The following is a 25,218-nucleotide window of genomic DNA, read 5'->3' on the forward strand; positions in this document are numbered from 1 at the left end:
TCTGGATCAACTACCGAGATAACTTTTATCATTATCAAATGAACAGTCTGATATACTTAAAATCAGTGTCTAGCTGTGACGTGGCTAAGGCATTTTATAAGTTTAGGCAACTTTGGAGATATAAATTTCGAAACAATTTTGCGAGGGTACGAAGCCTAGCCAAGCGGGATCAATAGCCATATCTGTGCTTGTAGTCCTCTGCGGCTGGAAACCTCCACAAATTAAAATAGTTGGATTTGGTCGAAATATGTTTGAATTGTAACCTTGTTTCTTTTTGTCGCTGTGTGTACATCTGATTGCACTTCTTCACGTTTTGACTGGACAGGCCGACTGTCAACAACGTCTGAACGTGGCCATGAAGTCTCAAAAACTAGGGTTAGAGTAGCTTCCCATTGACAAAGGGCAGTTACTCTAGCGGACAGACTGATGGCTTGCCGCGAAATGCAAGTAAAAACCATTGTTGCTTTGCGTATATGTTGCTTCGCCACTGTATAAAAAAACAGATTTTAGTTGGAACTATATTGGCTACGGTCACTGTCCGACTGACACATCACTATCCCTGTGACGTAATGAATATTAATGCGCGCATTCCAGGAAAACTCGCAATGTTTCGGTAATGTTTGTGAGTGAGGGAAAGCGATTTTGAAGCACAGAATTAAAGAATGACATTATATGATAAAGAGGTTATCACGCTTGTGTGTTTGGGGATGGTAAGTATCCTGTATTAGGAATAAACACTATGTATTTAGCTCGCCAAGGCTCGCTAAATACAATGTTTATTCCAATTGCAGGATATTTACCATCCCCAAACACACTCGCGTGATAACCTCTATATAGTATGCTGCACGGGGTAGCTTAGTAGGTGGGGCTATGTATGACGCTATAGACTGCACGAGGTAACAGTAGGCTGGTCACGTTTACACGGTATAGGCGGCACGAGGTAGCACAGTAGGCTGGTCAATATTTGGCGGCACGAAGTCGCACAATAGGCTGGTCAAGTTTACACGCAATAGGCGGCACGAGGTAGCACAGTAGGCTGGTCAACTTTGCACGCTATAGGCGGCACGAGGTAGCACAGTAGGCTGGTCAAGTTTGCACGCTATAGGCGGCACGAGGTAGCACAGTAGGCTGGTCAAGTTTGCACGCTATAGGCGGCACGAGGTAGCACAGTAGGCTGGTCAAGTTTGCACGCTATAGGCGGTACGAGGTAGCACAGTAGGCTGGTCAAGTTTGCACGCTATAGGCGGCACGAGGTAGCACAGTAGGCTGGTCAACTTTGCACGCAATAGGCGGCACGAGGTAGCACAGTAGGCTGGTCAACTTTGCACGCTATAGGCCGCACGAGGTAACACAGTAGGCGGACTATAAAACGGCTATGTGGGGCGACTGTATGTCTAGTTATTGACACACACACACCGACCGTCAGCAAGTGTGTTTGAAACAAAGTGTAGCGACTGTATGTCTAGTTACTGACACACTCCCCGACCATCAGCAAGTGTGTTTGTAACAACGTGTAGCGACTGTATGTCTAGTTACTGACACACACCCCGATCATCAGCAAGTGTGTTTGTAACAATGTGTAGCGACTGTATGTCTAGTTACTGACACACACCCCGATCATCAGCAAGTGTGTTTGTAACAGCGTGTAGCGACTGTATGTCTAGTTACTGATACACACACACCGACCATCAGCAAGTGTGTTTGTAACAGCGTGTAGCGACTGTATGTCTAGTTACTGACACACACCCCGATCATCAGCAAGTGTGTTTGTAACAACGTGTAGCGACTGTATGTCTAGTTACTGATACACACACACCGACCATCAGCAAGTGTGTTTGTAACAGCGTGTAGCGACTGTATGTCTAGTTACTGATACACACACACCGACCATCAGCAAGTGTGTTTGTAACAGCGTGTAGCGACTGTATGTCTAGTTATTGACACACACCGACCGTCGGCAAGTGTGTTTGTAACAATGTGGGGCGACTGTATGTCTAGTTACTGACACACACCCCGACCATCAGCAAGTGTGTTTGTAACAGCGTGTAGCGACTGTATGTCTAGTTACTGACACACACCCCGACCATCAGCAAGTGTGTTTGTAACAACGTGTAGCGTCTGTATGTCTAGTTACTGACACACACCCCGACCATCAGCAAGTGTGTTTGTAACAGCGTGTAGCGACTGTATGTCTAGTTATTGACACACACCGACCGTCGGCAAGTGTGTTTGTAACAATGTGGGGCGACTGTATGTCTAGTTATTGACACACACACACCGACCGTCAGCAAGTGTGTTTGTAACAACGTGTAGCGACTGTATGTCTAGTTAATGACACACACCGACCGTCGGCAAGTGTGTTTGTAACAATGTGGGGCGACTGTATGTCTAGTTATTGACACACACACACCGACCGTCAGCAAGTGTGTTTGTAACAGCGTGTAGCGACTGAATGTCTAGTTACTGACACACACACACCGACCGTCAGCAAGTGTGTTTGTAACAGCGTGTAGCGACTGAATGTCTAGTTACTGATACACACACACCGACTGTCAGCAAGTGTGTTTGTAACAGCGTGTAGCGACTGTATGTCTAGTTACTGATACACACACCGACCGTCAGCAAGTGTGTTTGTAACAACGTGTAGCGACTGTATGTCTAGTTATTGACACACACACACCGACCGTCAGCAAGTGTGTTTGTAACAACGTGTAGCGACTGTATGTCTAGTTACTGACACACACACACCGACCGTCAGCAAGTGTGTTTGTAACAACGTGTAGCGACTGTATGTCTAGTTACTGATACACACACACCGACCGTCAGCAAGTGTGTTTGTAACAACGTGTAGCGACTGTATGTCTAGTTACTGACACACACACACCGACCGTCAGCAAGTGTGTTTGTAACAACGTGTAGCGACTGTATGTCTAGTTACTGACACACACACACCGACCGTCAGCAAGTGTGTTTGTAATAACGTGTAGCGACTGTATGTCTAGTTACTGACACACACACCGACCGTCAGCAAGTGTGTTTGTAACAACGTATAGCGACTGTATGTCTAGTTATTGACACACACCGACCGTCAGCAAGTGTGTTAGTAACAACGTGTAGCGACTGTATGTCTAGTTACTGATACACACACCGACCGTCAGCAAGTGTGTTAGTAACAACGTGTAGCGACTGTATGTCTAGTTACTGATACACACACCGACCGTCAGCAAGTGTGTTTGTAACAACGTGTAGCGACTGTATGTCTAGTTACTGATACACACACCGACCGTCAGCAAGTGTGTTTGTAACAATGTGTAGCGACTGTATGTCTAGTTACTGATACACACACCGACCGTCAGCAAGTGTGTTTGTAACAACGTGTAGCGACTGTATGTCTAGTTACTGACACACACACCGACCGTCAGCAAGTGTGTTAGTAACAACGTGTAGCGACTGTATGTCTAGTTACTGATACACACACCGACCGTCAGCAAGTGTGTTAGTAACAGCGTGTAGCGACTGTATGTCTAGTTACTGATACACACACCGACCGTCAGCAAGTGTGTTAGTAACAACGTGTAGCGACTGTATGTCTAGTTACTGATACACACACCGACCGTCAGCAAGTGTGTTTGTAACAACGTGTGGCGTCTGTATGTCTAGTTACTGACACACACACCGTTGTGACAACACTGTTCTGCATTGCGTTTCTGCCTGTGATGGCTGTAACAACAGACAACCTGGAATCAATGTGTCGGGAAGAGTGTGTGTCCTCGCCCTCAACTGACAAGGCTGCCTCGGATGTTAGTGATTCCCCTAGAGTGTGGATACCATATACTTCGCGTCATTAAATCACCCGTATTCCTCCTCCAAATCCTTATGATGTAGTCGGAATCGTACAATGGACGTTGCTTTTGAAAGTAGGCCCAGTACTCCGGCAGCATGGCAGACCAAGGCCAGCGGGAGGATCTCAGTTCAGGGAGATCATCGTACCTTAGTGTGTGCAAGTGTTCGTCAGCTGACAGAGTTATGCCTTCACCTGCGCATAGCATGTCACTATTGAGTTTATAGCCTGTGTTGCGTTACATTTCAATGGGTAATGGAAGAGCACAGCTGTCTCTGTGTACTTCAAAGTGGCTTACCAGTACCACGAACATTGCATAATGCAAAATAAACGAAATCACATACAAACTGTTTACAGTATACGCGCGAGCGTATCCACCGAACATACATCTCGGTAGGGCAGTACACCAGCGAGGTGCAATGTGTCGGTCTCTCCGGGACCTCACACGAGCATCTATATTTCCCTCGTGAGCTATATATCATGTGTGTCTATAACTGCTGAAGCATTCCACCTAGGAAAAGAAATGTCGCCAATAAAAAGTCGCGAGAAGATAATCAGTATTTTTTTTATTCTATTAATAGATTTTAGTTGAGCGAGTATGTGCTGCAATATCATAGGTTCAGTGGGATCTGAAGCCCTTGAAATTAACGGCTTCATTACGTATATTTGACTCTGTTCAACAGAAACCTCTCCTTTGGTTTGTACCTGCCTGACCGGTCAGTTGTGTGATGACGTCGCTGAAGTAATATCATGCTGAGTGGACAGTACCTGTAGAGTCTAACATCTCGGTAACATCTTGGTAATAAATCGGTAACATTTCGGTAAATCCATTAACATATCTATTACATGTTGTGACAACTCTGAACTGTTTCCTGTCTGCCCTGGCAGTCCTGCACGTGACAGGTGGTGGCAGTACTAGTGGTAGGTGGGGAAGACGGGGGGAGAAATAAGCTGTCCTTGGTGAACACGATCATGATAAATGACAGTATTAGTAGGGCGACAGTGGCGGCGCATTTGTCGTATATCTCTCTAAACAGTTGGGATGTGAAAAGTAAAAACAGTAAGTGTGTGTGTTGTAAGCACATGTCTTCACTCGTCTTGCCATAGCCAGCGTTGTATCTATAATCTGCTACTGGTACTTATTACGTTCTGTTAGATACGATCTATTAGCGTTAGTGGCACTCTAGGGGTAACTGATGCATGAAGCGATGGACATCTGTGAGAACAGAGTATATCATTATCTAACATGTAACCCAATACAACCTCTGGCGGAATGTAAGGACTTTATATGGTCACTATCCGTGTTTTCACCTTCTCACATGTATGACATGGGGTCGTTAAAAATTGTGGGAATGTTTCTTGAAGCGTGATATTTTGTTCGGACAGAATTCGACTAGAAGGTCAGTGATTGTAGAGACGTGGTACACTAGACTGAGTAGACTGATACAATGTCATACAATGTTGGAACATTTCATGTGATTCTGGTCTGTAGGCGCTATTACTATTGTAGTTATTTCCTTACCGTAAAGCGAGAAGGAAATGCATGAGGGTAAGTGCTGTTTCTCGACATCCTCGCACCATTGAGGGAACGGGTTTGTTAAGGGCGTTGCCATTAGATATCTTATCGCTGATACTGAACTACTTTCTGTAACATACAACTGAAAAACCAGTCTGTTGACTGGCTATGTATTTAGTTCTGAATGATTGCGCATTTGTCAGAAAGATGTTGCCATGTACTTGCATCTGGGCCGTCAGAGGTTGCTTTTTGGAGAAAAGCGGCATGTGCTAACGTACTGTGGTGTGATACTGTACTGTGGTGTGTGACACTGTACTGTGGTATGTGATACTGTACTGTGGTGTGTGATACTGTACTGTGGTATGTGATACTGTACTGTGGTGTGTGATACTGAAAGGTGGTGTGTGATACTGTACTGTGGTGTGTAATACTGTACTGTGGTGTGTGATACTGTACTGTGGTGTGTGATACTGAACTGTTGTGTGTGATAATGTACTGTGGTGTGTAATACTGTACTGTGGTGTGTGATACTGTACTGTGGTGTGTGATACTGTACTGTGGTGTGTGATACTGTACTGTGGTGTGTGATACTGAAAGGTGGTGTGTGATACTGTACTGTGGTGTGTGAAACTGTACTGTGGTGTGTGATACTGTACTGTGGTGTGATACTGTACTGTGGTGTGTGATACTGTACTGTGGTGTGTGATACTGTACTGTGGTGTGATACTGTACTGTGGTGTGTGATACTGTAAGGTGGTGTGTGATACTGTACTGTGGTGTGTGATACTGTAAGGTGGTGTGTGATACTGAAAGGTGGTGTGTGATACTGTACTGTGGTGTGTGATACTGTACTGTGGTGTGTGATACTGTACTGTGGTGTGTGATACTGAAAGGTGGTGTGTGATACTGTACTGTGGTGTGTGATACTGTAAGGTGGTGTGTGATACTGTACTGTGGTATGTGATACTGTAAGGTGGTGTGTGATACTGCACTTTAGTGTGTGATACTGTACTATGGTGTGTGATACTGAAAGGTGGTGTGTGATACTGTACTGTGGTGTGTGATACTGTACTGTGGTGTGTGATACTGTAAGGTGGTGTGTGATACTGCACTTTAGTGTGTGATACTGTACTATGGTGTGTGATACTGAACTGTTGTGTGTGATACTGTACTGTGGTATGTGATACTGTAAGGTGGTGTGTGATACTGCACTTTAGTGTGTGATACTGTACTGTGGTGTGTGATACTGTACTGTGGTGTGTGATACTGAAAGGTGGTGTGTGGTACTGTACTCTGATGTGTGATACTGTACTGTGGTGTGTGATACTGTACTGTGGTGTGTGATACTGAAAGGTGGTGTATGATACTGTACTGTGGTGTGTGATACTGTACTGTGGTGTGTGATACTGTACTGTGGTGTGTGATGCTGTAAGGTGGTGTGTGATACTGCACTATAGTGTGTGATACTGTACTGTGGTGTGTGATACTGTACTGTGGTGTGTGATACTGAACTGTTGTGTGTGATAATGTACTGTGGTGTGTGATACTGTAAGGTGGTGTATACTACTGTATTTATGTGACTTGATGCTTCTGATGTTGGCTAGGAACCTACGTCATTTGAACCCTATTACCCTTAGTATGTATAGCATTTAATTGTTTCTCGTATGAGGCACATGAGGTAATTCCTATTGTCAGCGTATTCAGAGCCTGAAGATTACTTTGCGAAAGCAAATGTTTACATTTTAGGGCGTTTCATTTTTCCTGCGGTTTTGTGCCATGACCATCATTTCAGGAGTGAGAATGGACTGACTATCATGTTCTTGGAATGGATGCAAATATCTTCTATGGCACTAACTTACCCCTTAAACATATCCCTATATTACTGAAGCAAGTAAGGCGAAGTGTATCATATACTGTAGGTATGTGTAGATGTGTATTGCATTAGTATAAGAAGTGGCTGTAAAATACCGTCTCATGACACTTGTTTGTTGGCTAACGCCAATATTCCAGCTTTAGGACGGAGGACTAAGTCGAGTCTCGACCAGATAACCCAGTGATATTATGAGCAACGATCCATTCCTTCGGGACGCAAGCACACACATCGACCAAGTCACCATTCTGTCTCCTCTCATGAACAAGTATTGTCTGCTGGGGAGGTATTCCACACATACTCATAATGCAAGCACACTTGTCAACAACGCACATTTACAAGCGTTAGAGCGTTAGAGAGTTGCTTTCACTTTTAACCAATACGAGTCTTCTGACTTCAAACGTTATGTTGTTGGAGACAGCTGGTGTCTAACAGTGTACGGCCTAGTAGGTCCACTGCTAGGGAGTGTTTCTCCTGTTTCAAATAGGTGAGAACCTTGTGGGTAACTCGTGGATCTGACACACGTATACATTTACTTGTCCACGTCATAAGGAAACATATGCGTATGTCCATAGCCTAGCTAGTTGTCTATGTTCCCTGACTGACACATATCAGCAGTTGATGTCTTTCGTTAAAGTCTGTGTAAATCTACCGCTGTGGTATTGATTACCATCTAACAACGTTATTCCCCTGTGATTCCATATATCAGAGAAGTCGGGATGATGGGCCAGAGTGTTCTGCTCCCATCTGATTCAACGTGTAATTAGCATCTTCTGTGATGGCAGTGCAGAGTGCATCAGTTCTACCGCTCTATTTATACCTTGGTGGTGTCATATTCTGGTTCAAATATCGTTCAAGGGTCATTTGAGTTCTTTGGCTATTGATTTATTATTCAAAAATAACTTCTTCCTTATTGTACACAACAACGTAATTAATCAATTGTACGAAATGATATTCAAAATAATCGAGATAGATCTCGTCTGATATCAGGTGGAATCTAACCTGGATAGTTGAGGGCAGGTGGATCCTACCTGGATAGTTGATGGCAGTCTGAGTCCTACCTGGATAGTTGATGGCCGTTGGATCCTACCTGGATAGTTGATGGCAAGCTGAGTCCTACCTGGATAGTTGATGGCAGTCTGAGTTCTACCTTGATAGTTGATTGCAGGTGGATCCTACCTGGATAGTTGATGGAAGTCTGAGTCCTACCTGAATAGTAGGTGGCAGGTTGATTCCTACCGGCATTGTTGATGGCAAGCTGAGTCCTACCTGGATAGTTGATGGCAAGTGGATCCTACCTGGATAGTTGATGGAAGTCTGAGTCCTACCTGAATAGTAGGTGGCAGGTTGATTCCTACCTGCATTGTTGATGGCAAGCTGAGTCCTACCTTGATAGTTGATGGCAGTCTCAGTCCTACCTGGATAGTTGATGGCAGGTGGATCCTACCTGGATTGTTGATGGAAGTCTGAGTCCTACCTGCATAGTTGATGGCGAGCTTAGTCCTTTCTGCTGCTTGTTTTTGGTAATGCCAGGTTGTCCCCTAACAGGGTTGTTGCTTATAGTTTATGGCAACGATAGTAGCAAGAAAAGGATGACGTATTGAAGTTGATGACAGATAGTCATAATTTGGCTGCCGGTGGCCCCTACTATACAGGTGTAATAAGGTAATACTGACTTGAACAAGGGAAGACCATTACTAGACGGGAGTTTCAGAGTTTCCTATAATTCATTAAATGTTCATAATTCTATATAAGCCCTTTAAAATCAATATCTGCGAGTCAAGTGTGGTTCAGTGGACAACAAGCAGCGAGTATAATGAAGTATGTAGCAGCTTATCAGAGTAACAGATGTTATCGCTTACACTGTACAGGATACATCGTCACTTTGAGAAGCTACAGTATTATGCGTACTGCTACAAGCCCCGTTAGTGCATCTGTGTTTACAGGCCGGTAGTGGTGGGGTCGGGAGTGTAATCCTCTCCTCGCTAGTAAGGTAAGCTGGAAGTCATCAGTAGCGGCGTCAGAAACTTACAGACAGTATGGCAACAATCAGTACCAGAATGGTTTATTCTGTTTATGATAAGTTTAAAATTATTTTGTTTTGTATGTTACATCTTAAAATATTTTGAGGCGCATAATATGATTTTGCAGTTGAGTGCATCTTATAATACATACAAACATGTTGATCCCATTCTTCGATGGATGTCATCCCATAGCACGTACATGATTATTCCCACCTCGATAATTCACAGTTCTGCTATTTACAGTAAATAACTGCTGTACTACTGTTTGTCATCTACTTTGGTTTATTCATGTAAATGTGTTTCATTCACGTGTAATTCATAGTATCATTAATGTGCTGAACCCATACTAACTAATGCAATTTAACGAACGATCACATGATATGAGTGGTTTACCAATTTACACTTTTGGCAGAAGTTTGCTCTGTATACTCTTCTGTTACCCTGATATACCTTGATTTGTAAACAGTAACACCTGCACACTGCAAGCATTAAATCAGCCATAATATTTCCATCAGCTCAACATAACTTCTGTGTGTAACAGCTACAGTAATGATATTCCAACCTGTTTGGTGAATATGGATTTCTTGGTTTGGCTGCCGTATATGATAACACTACACAATTAGGACCCTAATTTTCCTGTCATACTAAAGTGCATATTTGGAAACTTGTCCCGTTGAAGCATCCTTCAAACCACTTACATCTCTGTGGCATACGCGAGACTGCTATTTAACAACCAAGCTAATATGTCATCTTCAAAATCTAAGAGTTTTCAGGGTTTTTGTCATTATATTACACAAGTTAATCACAACTGATGAGTGTCAACGTGTGTCAGGGTGACCTGGCGTTTGCTGGATATTATTAGGTCTCCAAGCCTGAAAGGCTAAGAGCCCTATTGTAATCGTTGTGTTTATTATTATTATTCCGCCGTTTTTTGTACCAGACCTACAAAAACAACCAGCAGCCAGAATGGCTTCAAAACATCGGCACCAACAGGACGCAGATACCAGCAAAAACCCAAGGCCATAGGCCCAATGGCTAAGGGCAGATAACTCATCAAAGTTTTAACTTCAGCAGCAATAATCTTCGAAACTAATTGTCCAGTGACTTCCAGATTTGCCATGCGGCAGCGCAATCATATGCCCATCATTTTGTACTGCAGGACCATGGTAGCTACAACGCACCGTTTGGCAGCCATATTGGATTTAACGGTTTTGGCACTTTCTTTCACCATTTTCTTTCTCTTTCTCAGTACTTGTCTCTCCAAATCTGCTCAGCTCAAACTACCAGCTCAAAAGCTTCCAAACTGTCCATACTTTGTGTCCAAGTACCATACTAACAACTTCCGAGAAAACATACTTAGGTCAAAAGTCATGCGTTTCCTGATACCTGAATGTCCTGGCGATTCCAGAACACCAAACCGTTTGACTGTAACTCAATTGAGAAGGATGTTACAACATGTTAAAGAGGCAACTCTTTGACCAAATCGCATTGAAGGCTAAGAAGAGAAAAATGAAAAGGTATTCATCTATAACAACATACTTTAACCTGTACCTAACCAGATCATTCAATAACTGTCAGACTAGGCACTCTTTAGTATTTAAATATGCAGTTCAATATTGAAATGCATTCACAAAAACCCAAGTCCAACATACACCAAACTGTGACATGACTCTGCGAATGTCATTTTGTGGGAGAAACAATGATATTTTACGACACTTCAAATTGTTCAGTAAAGACACTGAAAGAAGCGTCCTTTCTCTTGACGCTACACGCTATAGTATTGTCGGTAAACCTGTGGTGTCGGTTTGTAGATTTCACAAACAAGTACGTGGGCTTTTAGTAATTTTCAGCGAACTGCAAATGTGTTTATCCGCTATCAACTACCAAGATCATTTGTCAGTCTCAGTGAAATTGAGTGTACATACTGCGTGTAAACAACGCAAGCAGAAACGGACTATAGAAATATACTTTAAGAAGCAGTGAAAGAAGCTGCAGTAAAATTTCGGCATAAGCCCCGTTCACAGCTTTTTAATCAATACCAATGAACGTGCTCGGAAGGGCCTACTCCAATACGCATACTTATTTCTTGAATCAATACCGACCCGGTGAGCTCTGTGATGTGATTATTGTTGCCCCTGTTATCTGGTGAACTGCAACTGTATTCTATCGCTATGGTTTACGGATCTCCGCAGAGACTTACTGCCTAAGGCCAGAAGTTAACGTTTGCAGAAACGGACTATAGAAATCACGTGTCAACATGATGATTCGGTTATGTCTGAAAGTTGTATTCCCAGCACTCATGCAAGGTCATGCACTGACTGTCTGACCCCATTTGACAATACACACCTTGACGGTATAGTGTATTTGCTACACCAATAGCACACTGGTGCACGAGTCACGGTAACGGTATAGCGAGACAACGGTAGCGTTATAACGCGGAAACTGGCACCAGGCGATACGCTTAGTAAACTGTATTGTTTCCCAGGTCGTTTATTGACTGTGTGGCCCCCATCCTCCTCTCGACCGAAACAAACGGTAAATATGTAGTGCAAAGTCTTTGAATGACATTTTGAATTAATGCACATAAGGAAGATAATTCATGGATTAACGTGGTATTCTCGGCAAGTCGGCAATGTAATTGCTTGTCTCGTGCGCGATAGATGTCACTTGATCATATCTGCGTTGCAGGAATTGGCGCGAATTCACGATACACAACGTCAATAGGTAAGCATCGCTTAGTAAGCCAAGAATTGAGCATGCATGTGATTGACCTCACTTTGCCTTTGACCCATGTGGATGGGTCAGTCGAGTGAATATCGAGCCTGAGCCACGGAAAAGGTATAGCGAAACAACGGTAGCGATATAGCGTGTTAATTAAGCTGCTGGTAGCGGGTTCGTCCGATAGCCACGTGTGGGGTTCTACAGTCAAAACATGATCACGACCGTGAACACCTCATTCATAAATCTCTTTCAGACTGTGGGATTTGAGGTGAGTTTGTGAATGAAAGTTGGATAGCTTATATATTCTTACTATATACGCTATAGTATTGTCGGTAAACCTGTGGTATAGGTTTGTGGATTACAGAAACAAGTACGTGGACTTTGCGTATAATTTTCAGGGAACTGCGATTGTGTTCATCCGCTGTGGGGTGCCGAGAACAGTTGTAAGTGTTAGTGAGATACAGTGTACATTCTGCTGGTGGCAAGAAGAAACGGACTATAGAAATCTATATTTGAAGCAGTGAAAGAAGCTGCAGTAAAATTTCGGAATAAGCCCCGTTCACAGCATTTCAATTTACTTAGAACACTGATAACGTGCTCACAACGGACTTCTCCAATAGGCATACTTATTTCTTGAATTAGTACCGACCCGGTGATACTGTGATGTGATGTGATGTTGTGCCCTGTTTCCTGGTCAACTGCAACTGTGTTCTATGGTATGGTTTTCGGATTATAGCTTAGCTACTACTGGTCCGATTTCGACCAAATTTCGTGTGTGTATGTACACTGGGCTTGCCCATAGCCATGTTTAATTGTAGCGGCATAGAAGGGAAGAAACATTAAACAGGATTCATCTATAACAACATACTTGAACCTATTGTACCTCAGCAGATCATCCAATAACTGTCAGACTAGGCACTTTTTAGTATTTACTCATCCGAATCATACATATACCAAACTGATCTGACGTTTTTAAAATGTTATTTCGAGTGGTAAGGGGGGGCTGGCTGAGACAAAGCGATTTTATGACGTTTCCAACTGGTTCATTGAAGACACTGAAAGAAGCAGCAGTATAAATTTACAAACAAACCCTGTTTGTTGTTTGAAAATGCTATCAACTCCAAAATGCATACGCATTTCTTTGCATAATACAGGACAACGTGACGTTTGTTCTGTGATTCTGTACCTTATTCCCTGGTGAACTGCAACTGTGTTATTCCTATGGTTTACCGATTTCACTAGTGGCAAAGAGACATACTTACTTATCTATAGAAAGCATGTGCGTACAACATTTCAACATGCTGATTTGGCTATGTCCGACGGTGGTATCCTCGGCAGTGATACAGGGTTGTGCATCGATGGTATAGCCCCATGGACAAATAAACTTCGAACATATTGTGTATAAGCGCCCAAACCTTGCTTCGGCCGGCACTGACAAGGTGTATTTCATGGTAAGGGCCAGCCAGCCACTGTAACATTGTAGCCAGACAGCAGTAGCGCTGTATCGCGGTGATTGACCTACTTGTACCAGTCAATGCACTCAGTAAACTGCATTGTTCATCAGGTCTCTTGGTTGCGTTTGACCCCATCGCTTTTCTCGGTTAATACAAACTGTGAACACATGATCCATAACCACCTAAATTCTAATTGCTTCAATGGGCACTCAGGAAAGATAATATGTATAAGAGTGTACAGTAGTGCATATATCCTACCCGAGACCGGAAGTGACTTATGAGTCAGCTGTGATAATTGTCTTAAAAGTAATCACCTTGAGCCATGAAAAACTCATTGGTTTAGTTCTCTGTATAACCAAAGTGAGATATTGTGAAATGCACTACCATGAATGTAAACAAGCATCACCACTTCTATTTGATATCGCTTGGAGCCCGCATCGCTGCTTGCAACTATATTTATTATTATTATTATCATTATTATCATCATCATCATCATCATCATTATTATTATTATTATTATTATTATTATTATTATTATTATTATTTACAGATTAAAATAAAAAAGGCAGCAAAGAGGGTTTGGGTGATCCTGGCACAGTCAGGCTGGTTAGGTTCATCATAAGTTCAGGGCCCATGCCCTTGTACACGCAGCCCAGACAGCGAATGGGACTTCTCCCAGGAAGCGCTGCCTAGTCAAACCCACCCAGAACTTTTCGGAGAATGTGAAGACTCCCCAACAATGCAGTCTTCTGCATTACCCAGATTGTATTCCTGGTAGCAAACCCGGGTACTCTCCCAATGTCAGTCAACAGATTGAGAGATACCAATTTGAAACCTAAGGTACCGAGAACAATGGGGAGTCGGACAACTTGGTACTTTGGTTGCAGGCGTGACATTTCGAAAGCGAGGTCCGCATATTTCCCATGTTTTTCCTGAATCTTGTCAATCACATTAGTGTCAAAAGGGACAGAAAATTCAATAATATAAATGATTTCAATGGATTTAATAAAAAGGACAAGATCAGGTTTGTTGGCCTGGATACGTCTGAGGCTGTATATGGGCCTATTCCAAAGAATTTTGTATTTATCATTTTCCATGACGCCCTCTTCATAATTCTGGGGGGTCACGGGTGGCCCAGTCGTCTAAGGCGCCGCGATTCGCTGTGCAGAGTTGCTTCCCTTTGGGACGCCAGAAACCTATGATTGTGGGTTCGAATACCGGTTCGCCCCAATCATGTATCTATGTTTATCAGCACCATACCCGTGCTGGTGGGTTTCACCGAAGTGGTAAACGTCTGAGGCATGCATCACTTCGGGCCTTCCTCCCACATTAAGCCTACACGCCGTGATATAACTGGAATACTGTTAAAAGCGGCGTTAAACACAACTCACTCACTCATATTCTGGGTCGTACCATGAATGGACCTCGGTAATAATATGATCGAGCTACACCATCATGTCGCTTAAGATACTGTGTTTGTGCCAAAGCTGGGCATCCACTGACAATGCTTTGGGCAGTCTCATTAAATTCACTGCATAATGTACATTTCATATTTACATTTGGATACAAAATTACACATTGACGGTTTCGAGTGGGAAGTGACTGGTCCTGAGCAGCAAACAGAAAGCCTTCATATTCACTTTTCAGACCAGCCGACTCCATCCAAGCGAAGGACTCTGCAGAGTTGCGGATCTTCTCAACACACTGCACATAAACTCGATGCAGTGGTCGTTCAGATAGCCGCTCCTTGATAAACTGAGTCTGGGCTCTTCGCATGGTTGACACTTGTTAACTGTTGTTATATAGGTATAAATATACACATACAATTCATTTCAATGTTTTTTATATATTATCAAATATAACACAATGTGTCAATTTCAGGAGTGCCCTTGAGTGTGACCTAGATAATGGGGGAGAGTTGGTTACCCCCGCCGATATTCCTAGGCAGCTTCCTGTGCTGGCTGGTACTTTCCCACAGCCTGCAAAACGACCCGCCTCTCAACGAAACCGCCACCATTTCTCTCAGGTGAGATTTTCATGTTTAAGCATAGTTGACTGACATGATTGAAGAGCATGATCAATAGCACTTTCCATATGACACATGTTTAGACAGTTTGAATAAGGCTTTAGGCTTCACAAACTTGTATTTAGTAGTTTAGTTATGTAATGAAGTATGCAACAGATCGGAAACAACACATTAACTTTTTATATATGGACATATGCAAATTTGATGACACAATTGAATAAATTTGGATAAGTGCATATCATTGTGAAAAACAGTATCATCAACGTTATCAATTTACAATTGTGAGCTTTTCATAAACATATCTTAAGTCTGGAAACACCAGCAAATGTAAAGTGATAAAATGTAAACACATTCGACTATTAAATTCAAATAAATTGTGATATGCTCTCCTATATACATTGTTTATTGCAACGCACACACAAGCAGTGCAACACAACAGAACACACGCATAAAACACGCACACAACTTGCTCGCACACAACTTGCACGCACCAGAGCACTCATTCATCCAGTACTGGCTGACATCTCGAATGTGAATACTAATGTGCACAAATTGGATGATACAACTACTGACGTTTTTAATAACTGAACATATGTGTGACATCGACACAATCTGCTCCTTGTCTATACTGTACTAATAAGCTAATGAGGGCTTTATGGAAATGTATTATCAAGATTAGGGAATGAATGGGAAATAATGCATTTGTGTTATATGTGCCTTAATTGTAGTATTTAGTGCTATCAATTGTTTTAATCTAACAGAGTTGTATGGCTCACGAAGTGGACATTTCCATGTGAACTGCAGCCCTGGATGAATACATTGATTAGTAATTGTGCAGAAACCTAATCCTGAGTCTGCAGAACCCATCAGGGTGATGGTCTACTACCTGTAATCACAAAAACTTCATTATTCATCACAGGGAATGGAAAACAACTTTAGCTTCCAATTCGAAAAGATATGGTCAGCTGTATTGAGCCAAGAGTTGTACAATCAGCTGTAAGTTGTTTCCGAACTATGGGAAATACTGCCACCAGCCCTTATAGAAAATTGCTCTCTCTCTCTCTCAGATAACTGTGTTCTATTTCCCCAGGGACCTGTCATCAGTCGTCCATGTTTTACCATGCCGATACTCGACATAGTGTAAACTTTGTCATCGTGGTTTTAACACGCGGACCAAAACAAAATGTAAAGAGAAAAATTCAGAAAATGAGAATACAGTGAAACGTAACGGTGATAAATGTAACATCCCCAGCCCTGCAGGCTCCATGGTCACACAGCAGCAGGTTATACCAACGAGAGTTGTTGATGAATTGGTTAGTCCTAATGCTTTAATTTCTTGCCTTTAAACTTAGAAATAGTGAGCATTTCGGAGTTAGATCATTCGAAATGAGTCTTAAACAGGTTTTGGTGCATGGACATAAACCTGAACGTTTGTAAGGGTTTTCATTTGACGAAATCGTGTATAAGTGATGTACGAGTTGACTGGCTGGGTTTGTATGGATAACTGTTAGCAACGCTAAAGAGCCCCCTGGTGATTACAGGTTGTCTTGTGCAGGTTCAGACAACGGACAGGTCCTGACGGCGGCGGGCACTATAGTCCCCTTCCAGCTGTATACATACAACCACTTGTATGCCCATCGGACTTAACTGTCTGTCTTACTGTTAGTTGTCTGTTTAATCGATGGTACACTTCACGATATATGTGGTGTGTCGTCAGTCCCTTCGCCGCTGCCATTATGTCATTGGAACTCTGATCAACTCCGACTTAACTCAGTAAAACCCCTGACGGATCTTAAGATATTCGCCTATGACATACGCCCTTACTCGGAGAAAGAACGTACCTTCTTTCAGAGATCTGTCAACAACGATTGCAAAATGGGTATGTGATATTTTTTCTGAATTTATCTGTAATAAGCAGCTTGCTCATTTTTTTTACAGACACATGTTGCATATGATAGCCTGCTAAATGACAATATGACTTTGCAGTATTACTTCCTGATTGAAATACATGTATGTCGAAAGCGTAAAATAGAATTCTGTGCGTAATCATGACAACGTCGGATTATGTCCGACTTGAACACATGTTATATCAGCTTCTAAGGAATACATCTACACCACTGCGTATATTTGTTTTATTCAGGATCACAACATGATCACACAGTTAATGGCCTTTAAACACACAAACACGATCAGTTGTTTGTGCCTGCGATACCAACACGGCCAGTAAACACAATTGCTCTACAAAGGTCAACATCATAATGTCGCGACGATATAGTCGTTCCGCAGGTGGCCGGGGAGACACTTAGAATATTCCTTGAAATGTACAGTTTTGGATCAGAATTTGGTATTACATTAGTGTATGCTTAGATACCAATCTTCTACAGTTACTTTCCTCCCATCCTGCCACCTTTAAATTACGTTCTCTCTTTCCCAACATACGTCCACCATACGTTCTCCCTTTTCTCTTCTCTGTAAACCAATGTGTATGTGTATCTGTATGTGCTTGTGTGTACGTGTGGTTTTTTTGTGTGTCTTTCAGTCCGTGGGAGGCCAACATTGACCACGGTGTGATAACATGACATCATGTCTGCGGGCGGTCAACATTGACCACGGTGTGATTACATGACATCATGTCTGTGGGAGGTCAACATTGATGCCTGTGGGAGGTAAACATTGACCTCGGTGTGATTACATGACATCATGTCTGTGGGAGGTCAACATTGACCACGGTGTGATTACATGACGTCATGTCTGTGGGAGGTCAACATTGATGTCTGTGGGAGGTCAACATTGACCACGGTGTGATTACATGACGTCATGTCTGTGGGAGGTCAACATTGATGTCTGTGGGAGGTCAACATTGACCACGGTGTGATTACATGACGTCATGTCTGTGGGAGGTCAACATTGATGTCTGTGGGAGGTCAACATTGACCTCGGTGTGATTACATGACATCATGTCTGTGGGAGGTCAACATTGATGTCTGTGGGAGGCCAACATTGATGTCTGTGAGAGGTCAACATTGACCACGGTGTGATTACATGACATCATGACTGTGGGAGGTCAACATTGATGTCTGTGAGAGGTCAACATTGACCACGGTGTGATTACATGACATCATGTCTGTGATAGGTCAATATTGATGTCTGTGGGAGGTTAACATTGATGCCTGTTGGAGGTCATCTTCCCGAGGCAAGTGAGTTAACTGACTTTAAAAGTCCAGTGTCCACCCTTGCCGAACTAGGCTGGAATTCCTGAGCTCGATCGCCGCTAGCGGTTATTACGAGTTATGTCCCTTCTAAGCCTCTCCTATGGACCAATCAGGTTCCACCTCTCGTATCACTTGCATTTGTTTCAAACAAAATGGCGGCGCCCAGTCAGGACGATCTGATCGATAATCAAGATCTATATTGTGATAAAACGGGCCTTACATCGCGAAGTGCATCAAATCACGTGAGCACCTTGATTAAAAACATGAAAAGATTTGGAAAATATCTGTTGGCAAGAAGTTGGTGGTGCACATGCTTTGCAAATCTTGCAATCGACCGAAATCTGCTCGAAATTCGTTGCCCGATTTTGATTGGACTATGCATAGACTCGACAGTTCAGCCAAAATGTAACTCCATAATACCAGCCTAGTTCGGCAAGGGTGGAAACTGGACTTTTATAGTCAGTTAACTCTCTTGCCTCGGGAAGATGGTTGGAGGTCAACATTGACCACGGTGTGATTACCTGACATCATGTCTGTGGGAGCCGAGTAATGAACATTATCACAGATTTGATGTAGGAGTATGCGGTACGCAAGTTGTTGATATGGAGATACTGATACCTCCTGAGACAGACCGACTATACCTGAAGCATATGTGCCTCCCGCCAATTGCAATGGCATGTGTTATTGTAGAGGTATTTCATCTTGTAATATGAAAATATGGACCAGGGGAATTACCCTCCACCCTTAGGTAGAGACATGCCTGTTATACACTCGTGTGAAACCTGCCCAATACCCTGGTAAATGTTTTCGTGTATACCCCATTTTGACCTATAATTCTTAAAATATACAACATAGACATTATACCAGCTACCTGTCTCTATTAAAGTTTATAATACGATCATTTATAACCGTGACCTACCACTATTAAATTATACATATTTTCGTTCTTTTATACCATTGACTTACCACTATTAAAATATATTACGATTATTTATAACCCAACAGTGACCAACCTTATACGATAATATCATTTATTCAATTATTCCTTGAGTAATATCACTATTCAAGAAAACAATTAGACATTTATACAAGTGACCTGCCACTATCAATGGGTACAAAACGGCATTTATACCCATGACCTATCACTATTAAAATATATTTGGGCAGTTATAACAGTGACCTACCATTATCAATGTATTCAATAGCCCATTTGTCACCGCAATCAATGCATACAATATGATGATCTAGTGCTTTGACTTTTATATCAGGGCTATAAAGTAATTATAAAGAAGTTATTTAGAGGATATACCGAGTGTACTTACAATTTAGAGGTTTCAAGAGTAGCAAACTATGGTCCAACGTAGATTCGATACCGAATTACGGACCAATCAGAATGGAGGATTCCAAAATGCCATGCTGGAATCAAAGACATGACAAACCCAACAGTTTCCAGTATAATATATTCGTTGTTCCTGTTTATGGATAATTGGATTCTCTCATTTTCGTGATGTACACAATCCTTGGTAATATTTCAGCACTCAAACTGCTACATGTCCATCAACAGAGCAAAAAAGATTCCTGTGTCGATTGACAAAAGTGAACTGATTTCATGTACATTAAAAAAAATAGGCTAAGTAAAATATAAATGGAGGTTACGCCTGTGTCTTGACAAACATAAAAGTACTGATATCTATTAAACTTGAGCATTGTAGTTTCCGACATAGATTTGTCGTTGATAAGTGTCTTCAAATCGTGCTTACATTATTAAACACTTTTAACAACTATAGACAATCTTGCTAACGGAAAAAAGTAACTGTTTTTCATACAAATAAATATATTCTGAAATTGAATGATGCAACTTTCAACACATACACATGAAGACATCTCTTCCACTTTTAGGTCGTGATTAACAATTTGCCTGTGCATATTAATGCACGGCGCACAATGTGAGTGTTTGCAAGTTTGTTGGAAGCATAATACACCTGTTTTCTTAATGTGAACAGCACACAGTGATTGTTTAGCTATCTGTTTCTCAAAAATGACATTTGTTGAAGCGTAAATAACGTTTATGCAATGGCATGGCTTGTGAAAATCAACGTCTACGCGCCCCGTCTGTGCTGCTAAGAGTAATTGCACAAAACGAAGTTGCCAGACATTTTAATGTTCACCGAAACACAATGTCATCTCTCTTTTGAAGACGTTATCTTCAGCAGAGAAACACTCATGACTTGACACGTGCTGGTCGTCCATGTGTGACGTCACGTCAAGAACACAACCATATTCGGTTGATTAATCTACGGAATCCACAGTAAACTGCGACATTAAAAACTCGGACAATTCCTTGGTTGAGACCAGTTATTGGCAGAACTGTACGCAACCGTATCCGGGCTTGGGGGTCAGGCGTCTACAGGCGTCCAGATGAAGGGTTTAGCGACGCCTTCGTCACTCAACGTCGTTTCAGTTTAGGGATGGAAGTGTAATGGTATGGGACAGCATCACAATTCATGGGAGAACAAAACTCATCATTGTGTACGCTACCTGGACAACTTCGTTCGAGATCATATTCTGTCCTTTGTGCAAATGCATAGACGTAACGTCACGTTTCAGCAAGATAATGCCCGCCCGCACCTTGCACGAATTGTAACTTACTTTTTGAGCATACCATTGTTGTACTGCGAGAAAACAGGCCATGGATGAAATGGATCGACGCTTTTGACAGTGCCAGAACCATCCGGCTATACTAACTAAGTTGGGCCAATCTTTGGTTGACAACTGAAATTATAACATTCAATCATCTGAGGTATTCAGTGCACGGCCGCTGCCTCGTCTATATCAACGCAAATAGTGGTCACCCCCAATATTGACATTGTTATTTGAGTTGTTCTAATGCCCCTCTTGTCGGGCGTGCTGCTGTTACCAGATATGGCTTTTGTCATTGAATTTGTTTAGATAAAACATTGATGAGACGAGTGACAAATGATATGTTGTTACTTTTAATAACACATTATTTACACCACATTATATGAAGCACAGTTTGTTTCCGCTAGTAGAGTTGTGATGTGTAGATGAAAGCTTCATCAACACTGGCAACAGCTGGTCTGAAGCGGTCATTATAGCTCCGTGCTAGGATGTGCAGGTAGTACACAGAGACTATGTACAGATATCAACGCAAGTATATACGGATGTTCATATACCGTCGTTCAAACGATAATCCCCAATATGATTCACAATCGTCTATCGACTAAAATCTACAGAGCTTAAATATGATAGCGAAGCCAGCCAGACATTATGGACATTATTCGTAATCAATTACTTTGTCAATCCATATGGTAGTTCATGTGACCTACATCAATTTATAAAAAATACAATAACATGTTAGAACACTACACCAGCTGATCGCCAGTTGAGTATAGATTGTTAGTTGCGATTGAAGCCATGGGTGATGATTAATAAGTTGATAACTGAACTGTTGTTAACGCAAGGCTAATGACATTATCAATGTAGAGCTATTATGAAAGCCAGACTGACATGATTGGGCACTTAATAGTGGTATCAAGATAGAGTCTTCACTATATATTATGCTGTATGTGCAAGGTCGCTTCAAGAACTTTTCAGTTCTAGAGAATCTAGCAGGCATATCAGATCTGGATAAATATCTCGCAGACAGTTGGATAGATTACCTTGGCCTGCGATAATGTGCTGAATGTAATTGTTGGTCGATACAGTGAACAGCTGCAGTAGTTATACAGTAGGAATGGTAGCATATATGCGGCGGCGCAACAGGGGACGGTGCTTCTAAACTGTGACAGATGGCTGACTGTACATCGCACAGCGGGCGGCCGCTGCACCGCAAGATACACTACTGCTGTAATGTAGGTGCTGTAGGCGGGTTGTGAATGGAGCACACTGCTCATGCTACATCTCACACGGATAGCATTTCACTTCACGGCGAGGCAGGACCTCATCAGCTTTGTTTTCATATTTAGACGAACCATCTGCACTTAGGGCAAGGGGAAGAGGTGATCGACATACCCTCGGCCATTGTTCTTCCGCGTGTTATTCCTGGAAGCCGAGTTGTTTCTTTCAAGACCCACTTCTTGACTCCTGGATAATTAACTTCTGGTTCCTGGACAGGTGAAGACAACACGGAGCCATCCTCTTCGTCTGTTTGTTCCACACTCATGCTACTGTCGACATAGACACTAACAATGACCGTCATCGTCACCATCGTGTGCATCATCATCCTCGCCCTCTGCTCTAGTGGTGTAGTCGGTGTACCAACCAACCATGATGACTTTGTCGCTAACCCCGTGCATCCTTCGTAAGCATTATGTATCAATGTTTTTGGCATGCTTTTAGTAAATCCATCTGTTGATCAAAGACGATAACACAAAGTAACACATATTGCCATGTATATCTGTTTTATATCTAGACCTGATGTGCATTTTCTTCCTGTGCAGTACTAAGTGTTTATGTGTGCTAACATATTGTTAACTACCGCACTGATTTCAGTTGGAAATAGACCCAACGTGAGTCTGCAGAAAGGTTAAAACAACCAAACATCCATCTATCGAATACCATATGTAGGAAGCACTGATTAGATATGGGCAGATATTGACATCTAAGTAATATGTTATCCAGACTAGTTATCCTAAACCGCAATAAAGTTTGACACGTTATGTCATAATTGTACGGACAGTGTTATTAATAGTTATGTTTGTTGGGTTAAAGGATTTCTAAGGTCATTTGCAGGCCATACAACATTCTATTTCAATATTCTATTTTAATAAACGAGCTGAAAACTACCAACCAAATGCAAACAGACACTATATAACTCCTAAATGGTTCTTCTTGTTAACTTGTTAACAAGATTAGGAACCAACCATGTTATAGTATGTCTGCGTGTGTACATGTATTGGGTTGTGGTGGTATGGTGTTGTTTGGGGTCAGCTGAGATGTTTATTTAATTATTTTTTTTTAAATTCAAGATTAACACTAACAAGCTATACACACTCGTATGCAGGATGCTCTGGAAATAACGTGTGATGGGTCCCGAAACAAAAGTTGGGCTACCTCTTTTCAACACGGAAATATAAAACATCCGTCTAGAACGAAAATCCCATTCCCGCTCCCACGAGGATACTCCATGGTCAGAACGGCTAGGAACATGTGTAGACAATAGTAGGAAGACTAAAAATAGCATGATTTGTCACTTGTTTATGTCGAATAAACATCAATTCGTATTCTGTACTCATCGACAGATTAGTATTATCCCAACTGCACTCGGTACCATTATTGAACTTTGTAAATGATATAACTGATAATAGTAATTGGCCGTCAATAAAATGTGTCAATCACGCCGGCATTCCGTGGTAATCAGGCTGCATGTGACTATGTTCATAAAGTCTTTCACCTTTGATTAATGTAGTTCTTTATATTAATCATATATATGTCAGTTAGCTATTGCCCCGGTAGTGGTTCAACTATACAGCCTTCCATTTTAAGACCTTATTTGACCATGTATTTTAAAGCTCCATGACAATCTTTCTTGGTCATTTAGAATTGTGAAAACATGCAATCATATTTTAGATTGTTCAATTTCCAATCATCATTTTTTTCCCTGCTTACGTCGTGTATATTACTGAAGTATTCTCCCAACGCTGTGGGTAGTAATCCACTATATGTTCGTGTTTATTATGTCTTTCCAGAAAATGCGTCTATTAATGTTCATTCACAAATGATATCATTTTGGAAATCATTCCGCACTGTGCATCAGGGGATGTCTCACCCATAACTGCCTTCGTTGTTGCACAGTCGATTGATCGTCCTCCGCCAACATGACATCAATCACATTCCTTGCGTGCATATTTACAAAGGCACGTGCTATGCTAATAGGTTTCCTTCCAACCCAAACTATAAAGCCACTAAAAGAGTTGGCTATTGACGCTGATATTAATATGGGATATACAAGGGCGGAACCAGCATTTTAAAAGGGTGGGATACCATAGATAATCCTCTCTCAGTCAATTTACTACCAACGACATACTACATTTGTTTTTTTTAAAGTGATCCATGAAATGAGTGATTTTACAAATATATGTACAATTTACAAAATGGTCGTACTGGTGAATACAAAAACGGCCCCAATCCCAACGTTTTCAAAGATTCTGCACATATGTACATTTCTCAGGTGTCCTATTAATTCATTCTTCTTTTTCATCGTGACATGGACGACAGAACTCAGAGTGCACATGTACAACCCTCACAGGGGTACACACTTTCACATGGACCCAAACGTGACAGGAAGGGTGCGTGCACTAGGCCCACGACACCAACATAATTGACACACATCCTCGGGTTGGGGTCAGGTTTATTCTGCCTCATTCCAACCTGTCCCTTGTAGACTAGTGGATGTCTCCTACCTCCTTCATCACGGCACTTGATTGCTCCTCTTGAAAAACAGTTGAAGAGGCAAAGTTAATTCCGGTCATAGCAGCCAGCGTGTCAAAAGGATAAATGTCACATGCCTTGAAAGAGGCCTGGGGATTCACTGG

The 25,218-nt window shown here is 42.0% G+C and overlaps 1 protein-coding gene across 4 annotated transcripts in view; it reads left to right on the forward strand.

Moving 5' to 3' along the window:
* Positions 1-25,218, forward strand: part of LOC139450107 (glycine receptor subunit alpha-2-like) — a 77,855-nt gene that overhangs the window by 37,655 nt on the left and 14,982 nt on the right. For 2 of the 4 annotated variants that reach the window (XM_071231755.1, XM_071231756.1), the window contains one exon: positions 15,308-15,452. In XM_071231755.1, the coding sequence (XP_071087856.1) occupies positions 15,334-15,452 (119 nt within the window). In that variant the 5' untranslated portion in view covers positions 15,308-15,333. Of the gene's footprint in view, positions 1-9,199; positions 9,221-15,307; positions 15,453-22,322; positions 22,986-25,218 lie in introns of those variants that run through there. The other 2 variants (XM_071231758.1, XM_071231759.1) reach the window with 2 other exon arrangements.

This window comes from Haliotis cracherodii, unplaced genomic scaffold (assembly GCF_022045235.1).
Source record: "Haliotis cracherodii isolate W230 unplaced genomic scaffold, xgHalCrac1.p SCAF_8, whole genome shotgun sequence".
NCBI classification, from domain to species: domain Eukaryota; kingdom Metazoa; phylum Mollusca; class Gastropoda; order Lepetellida; family Haliotidae; genus Haliotis; species Haliotis cracherodii.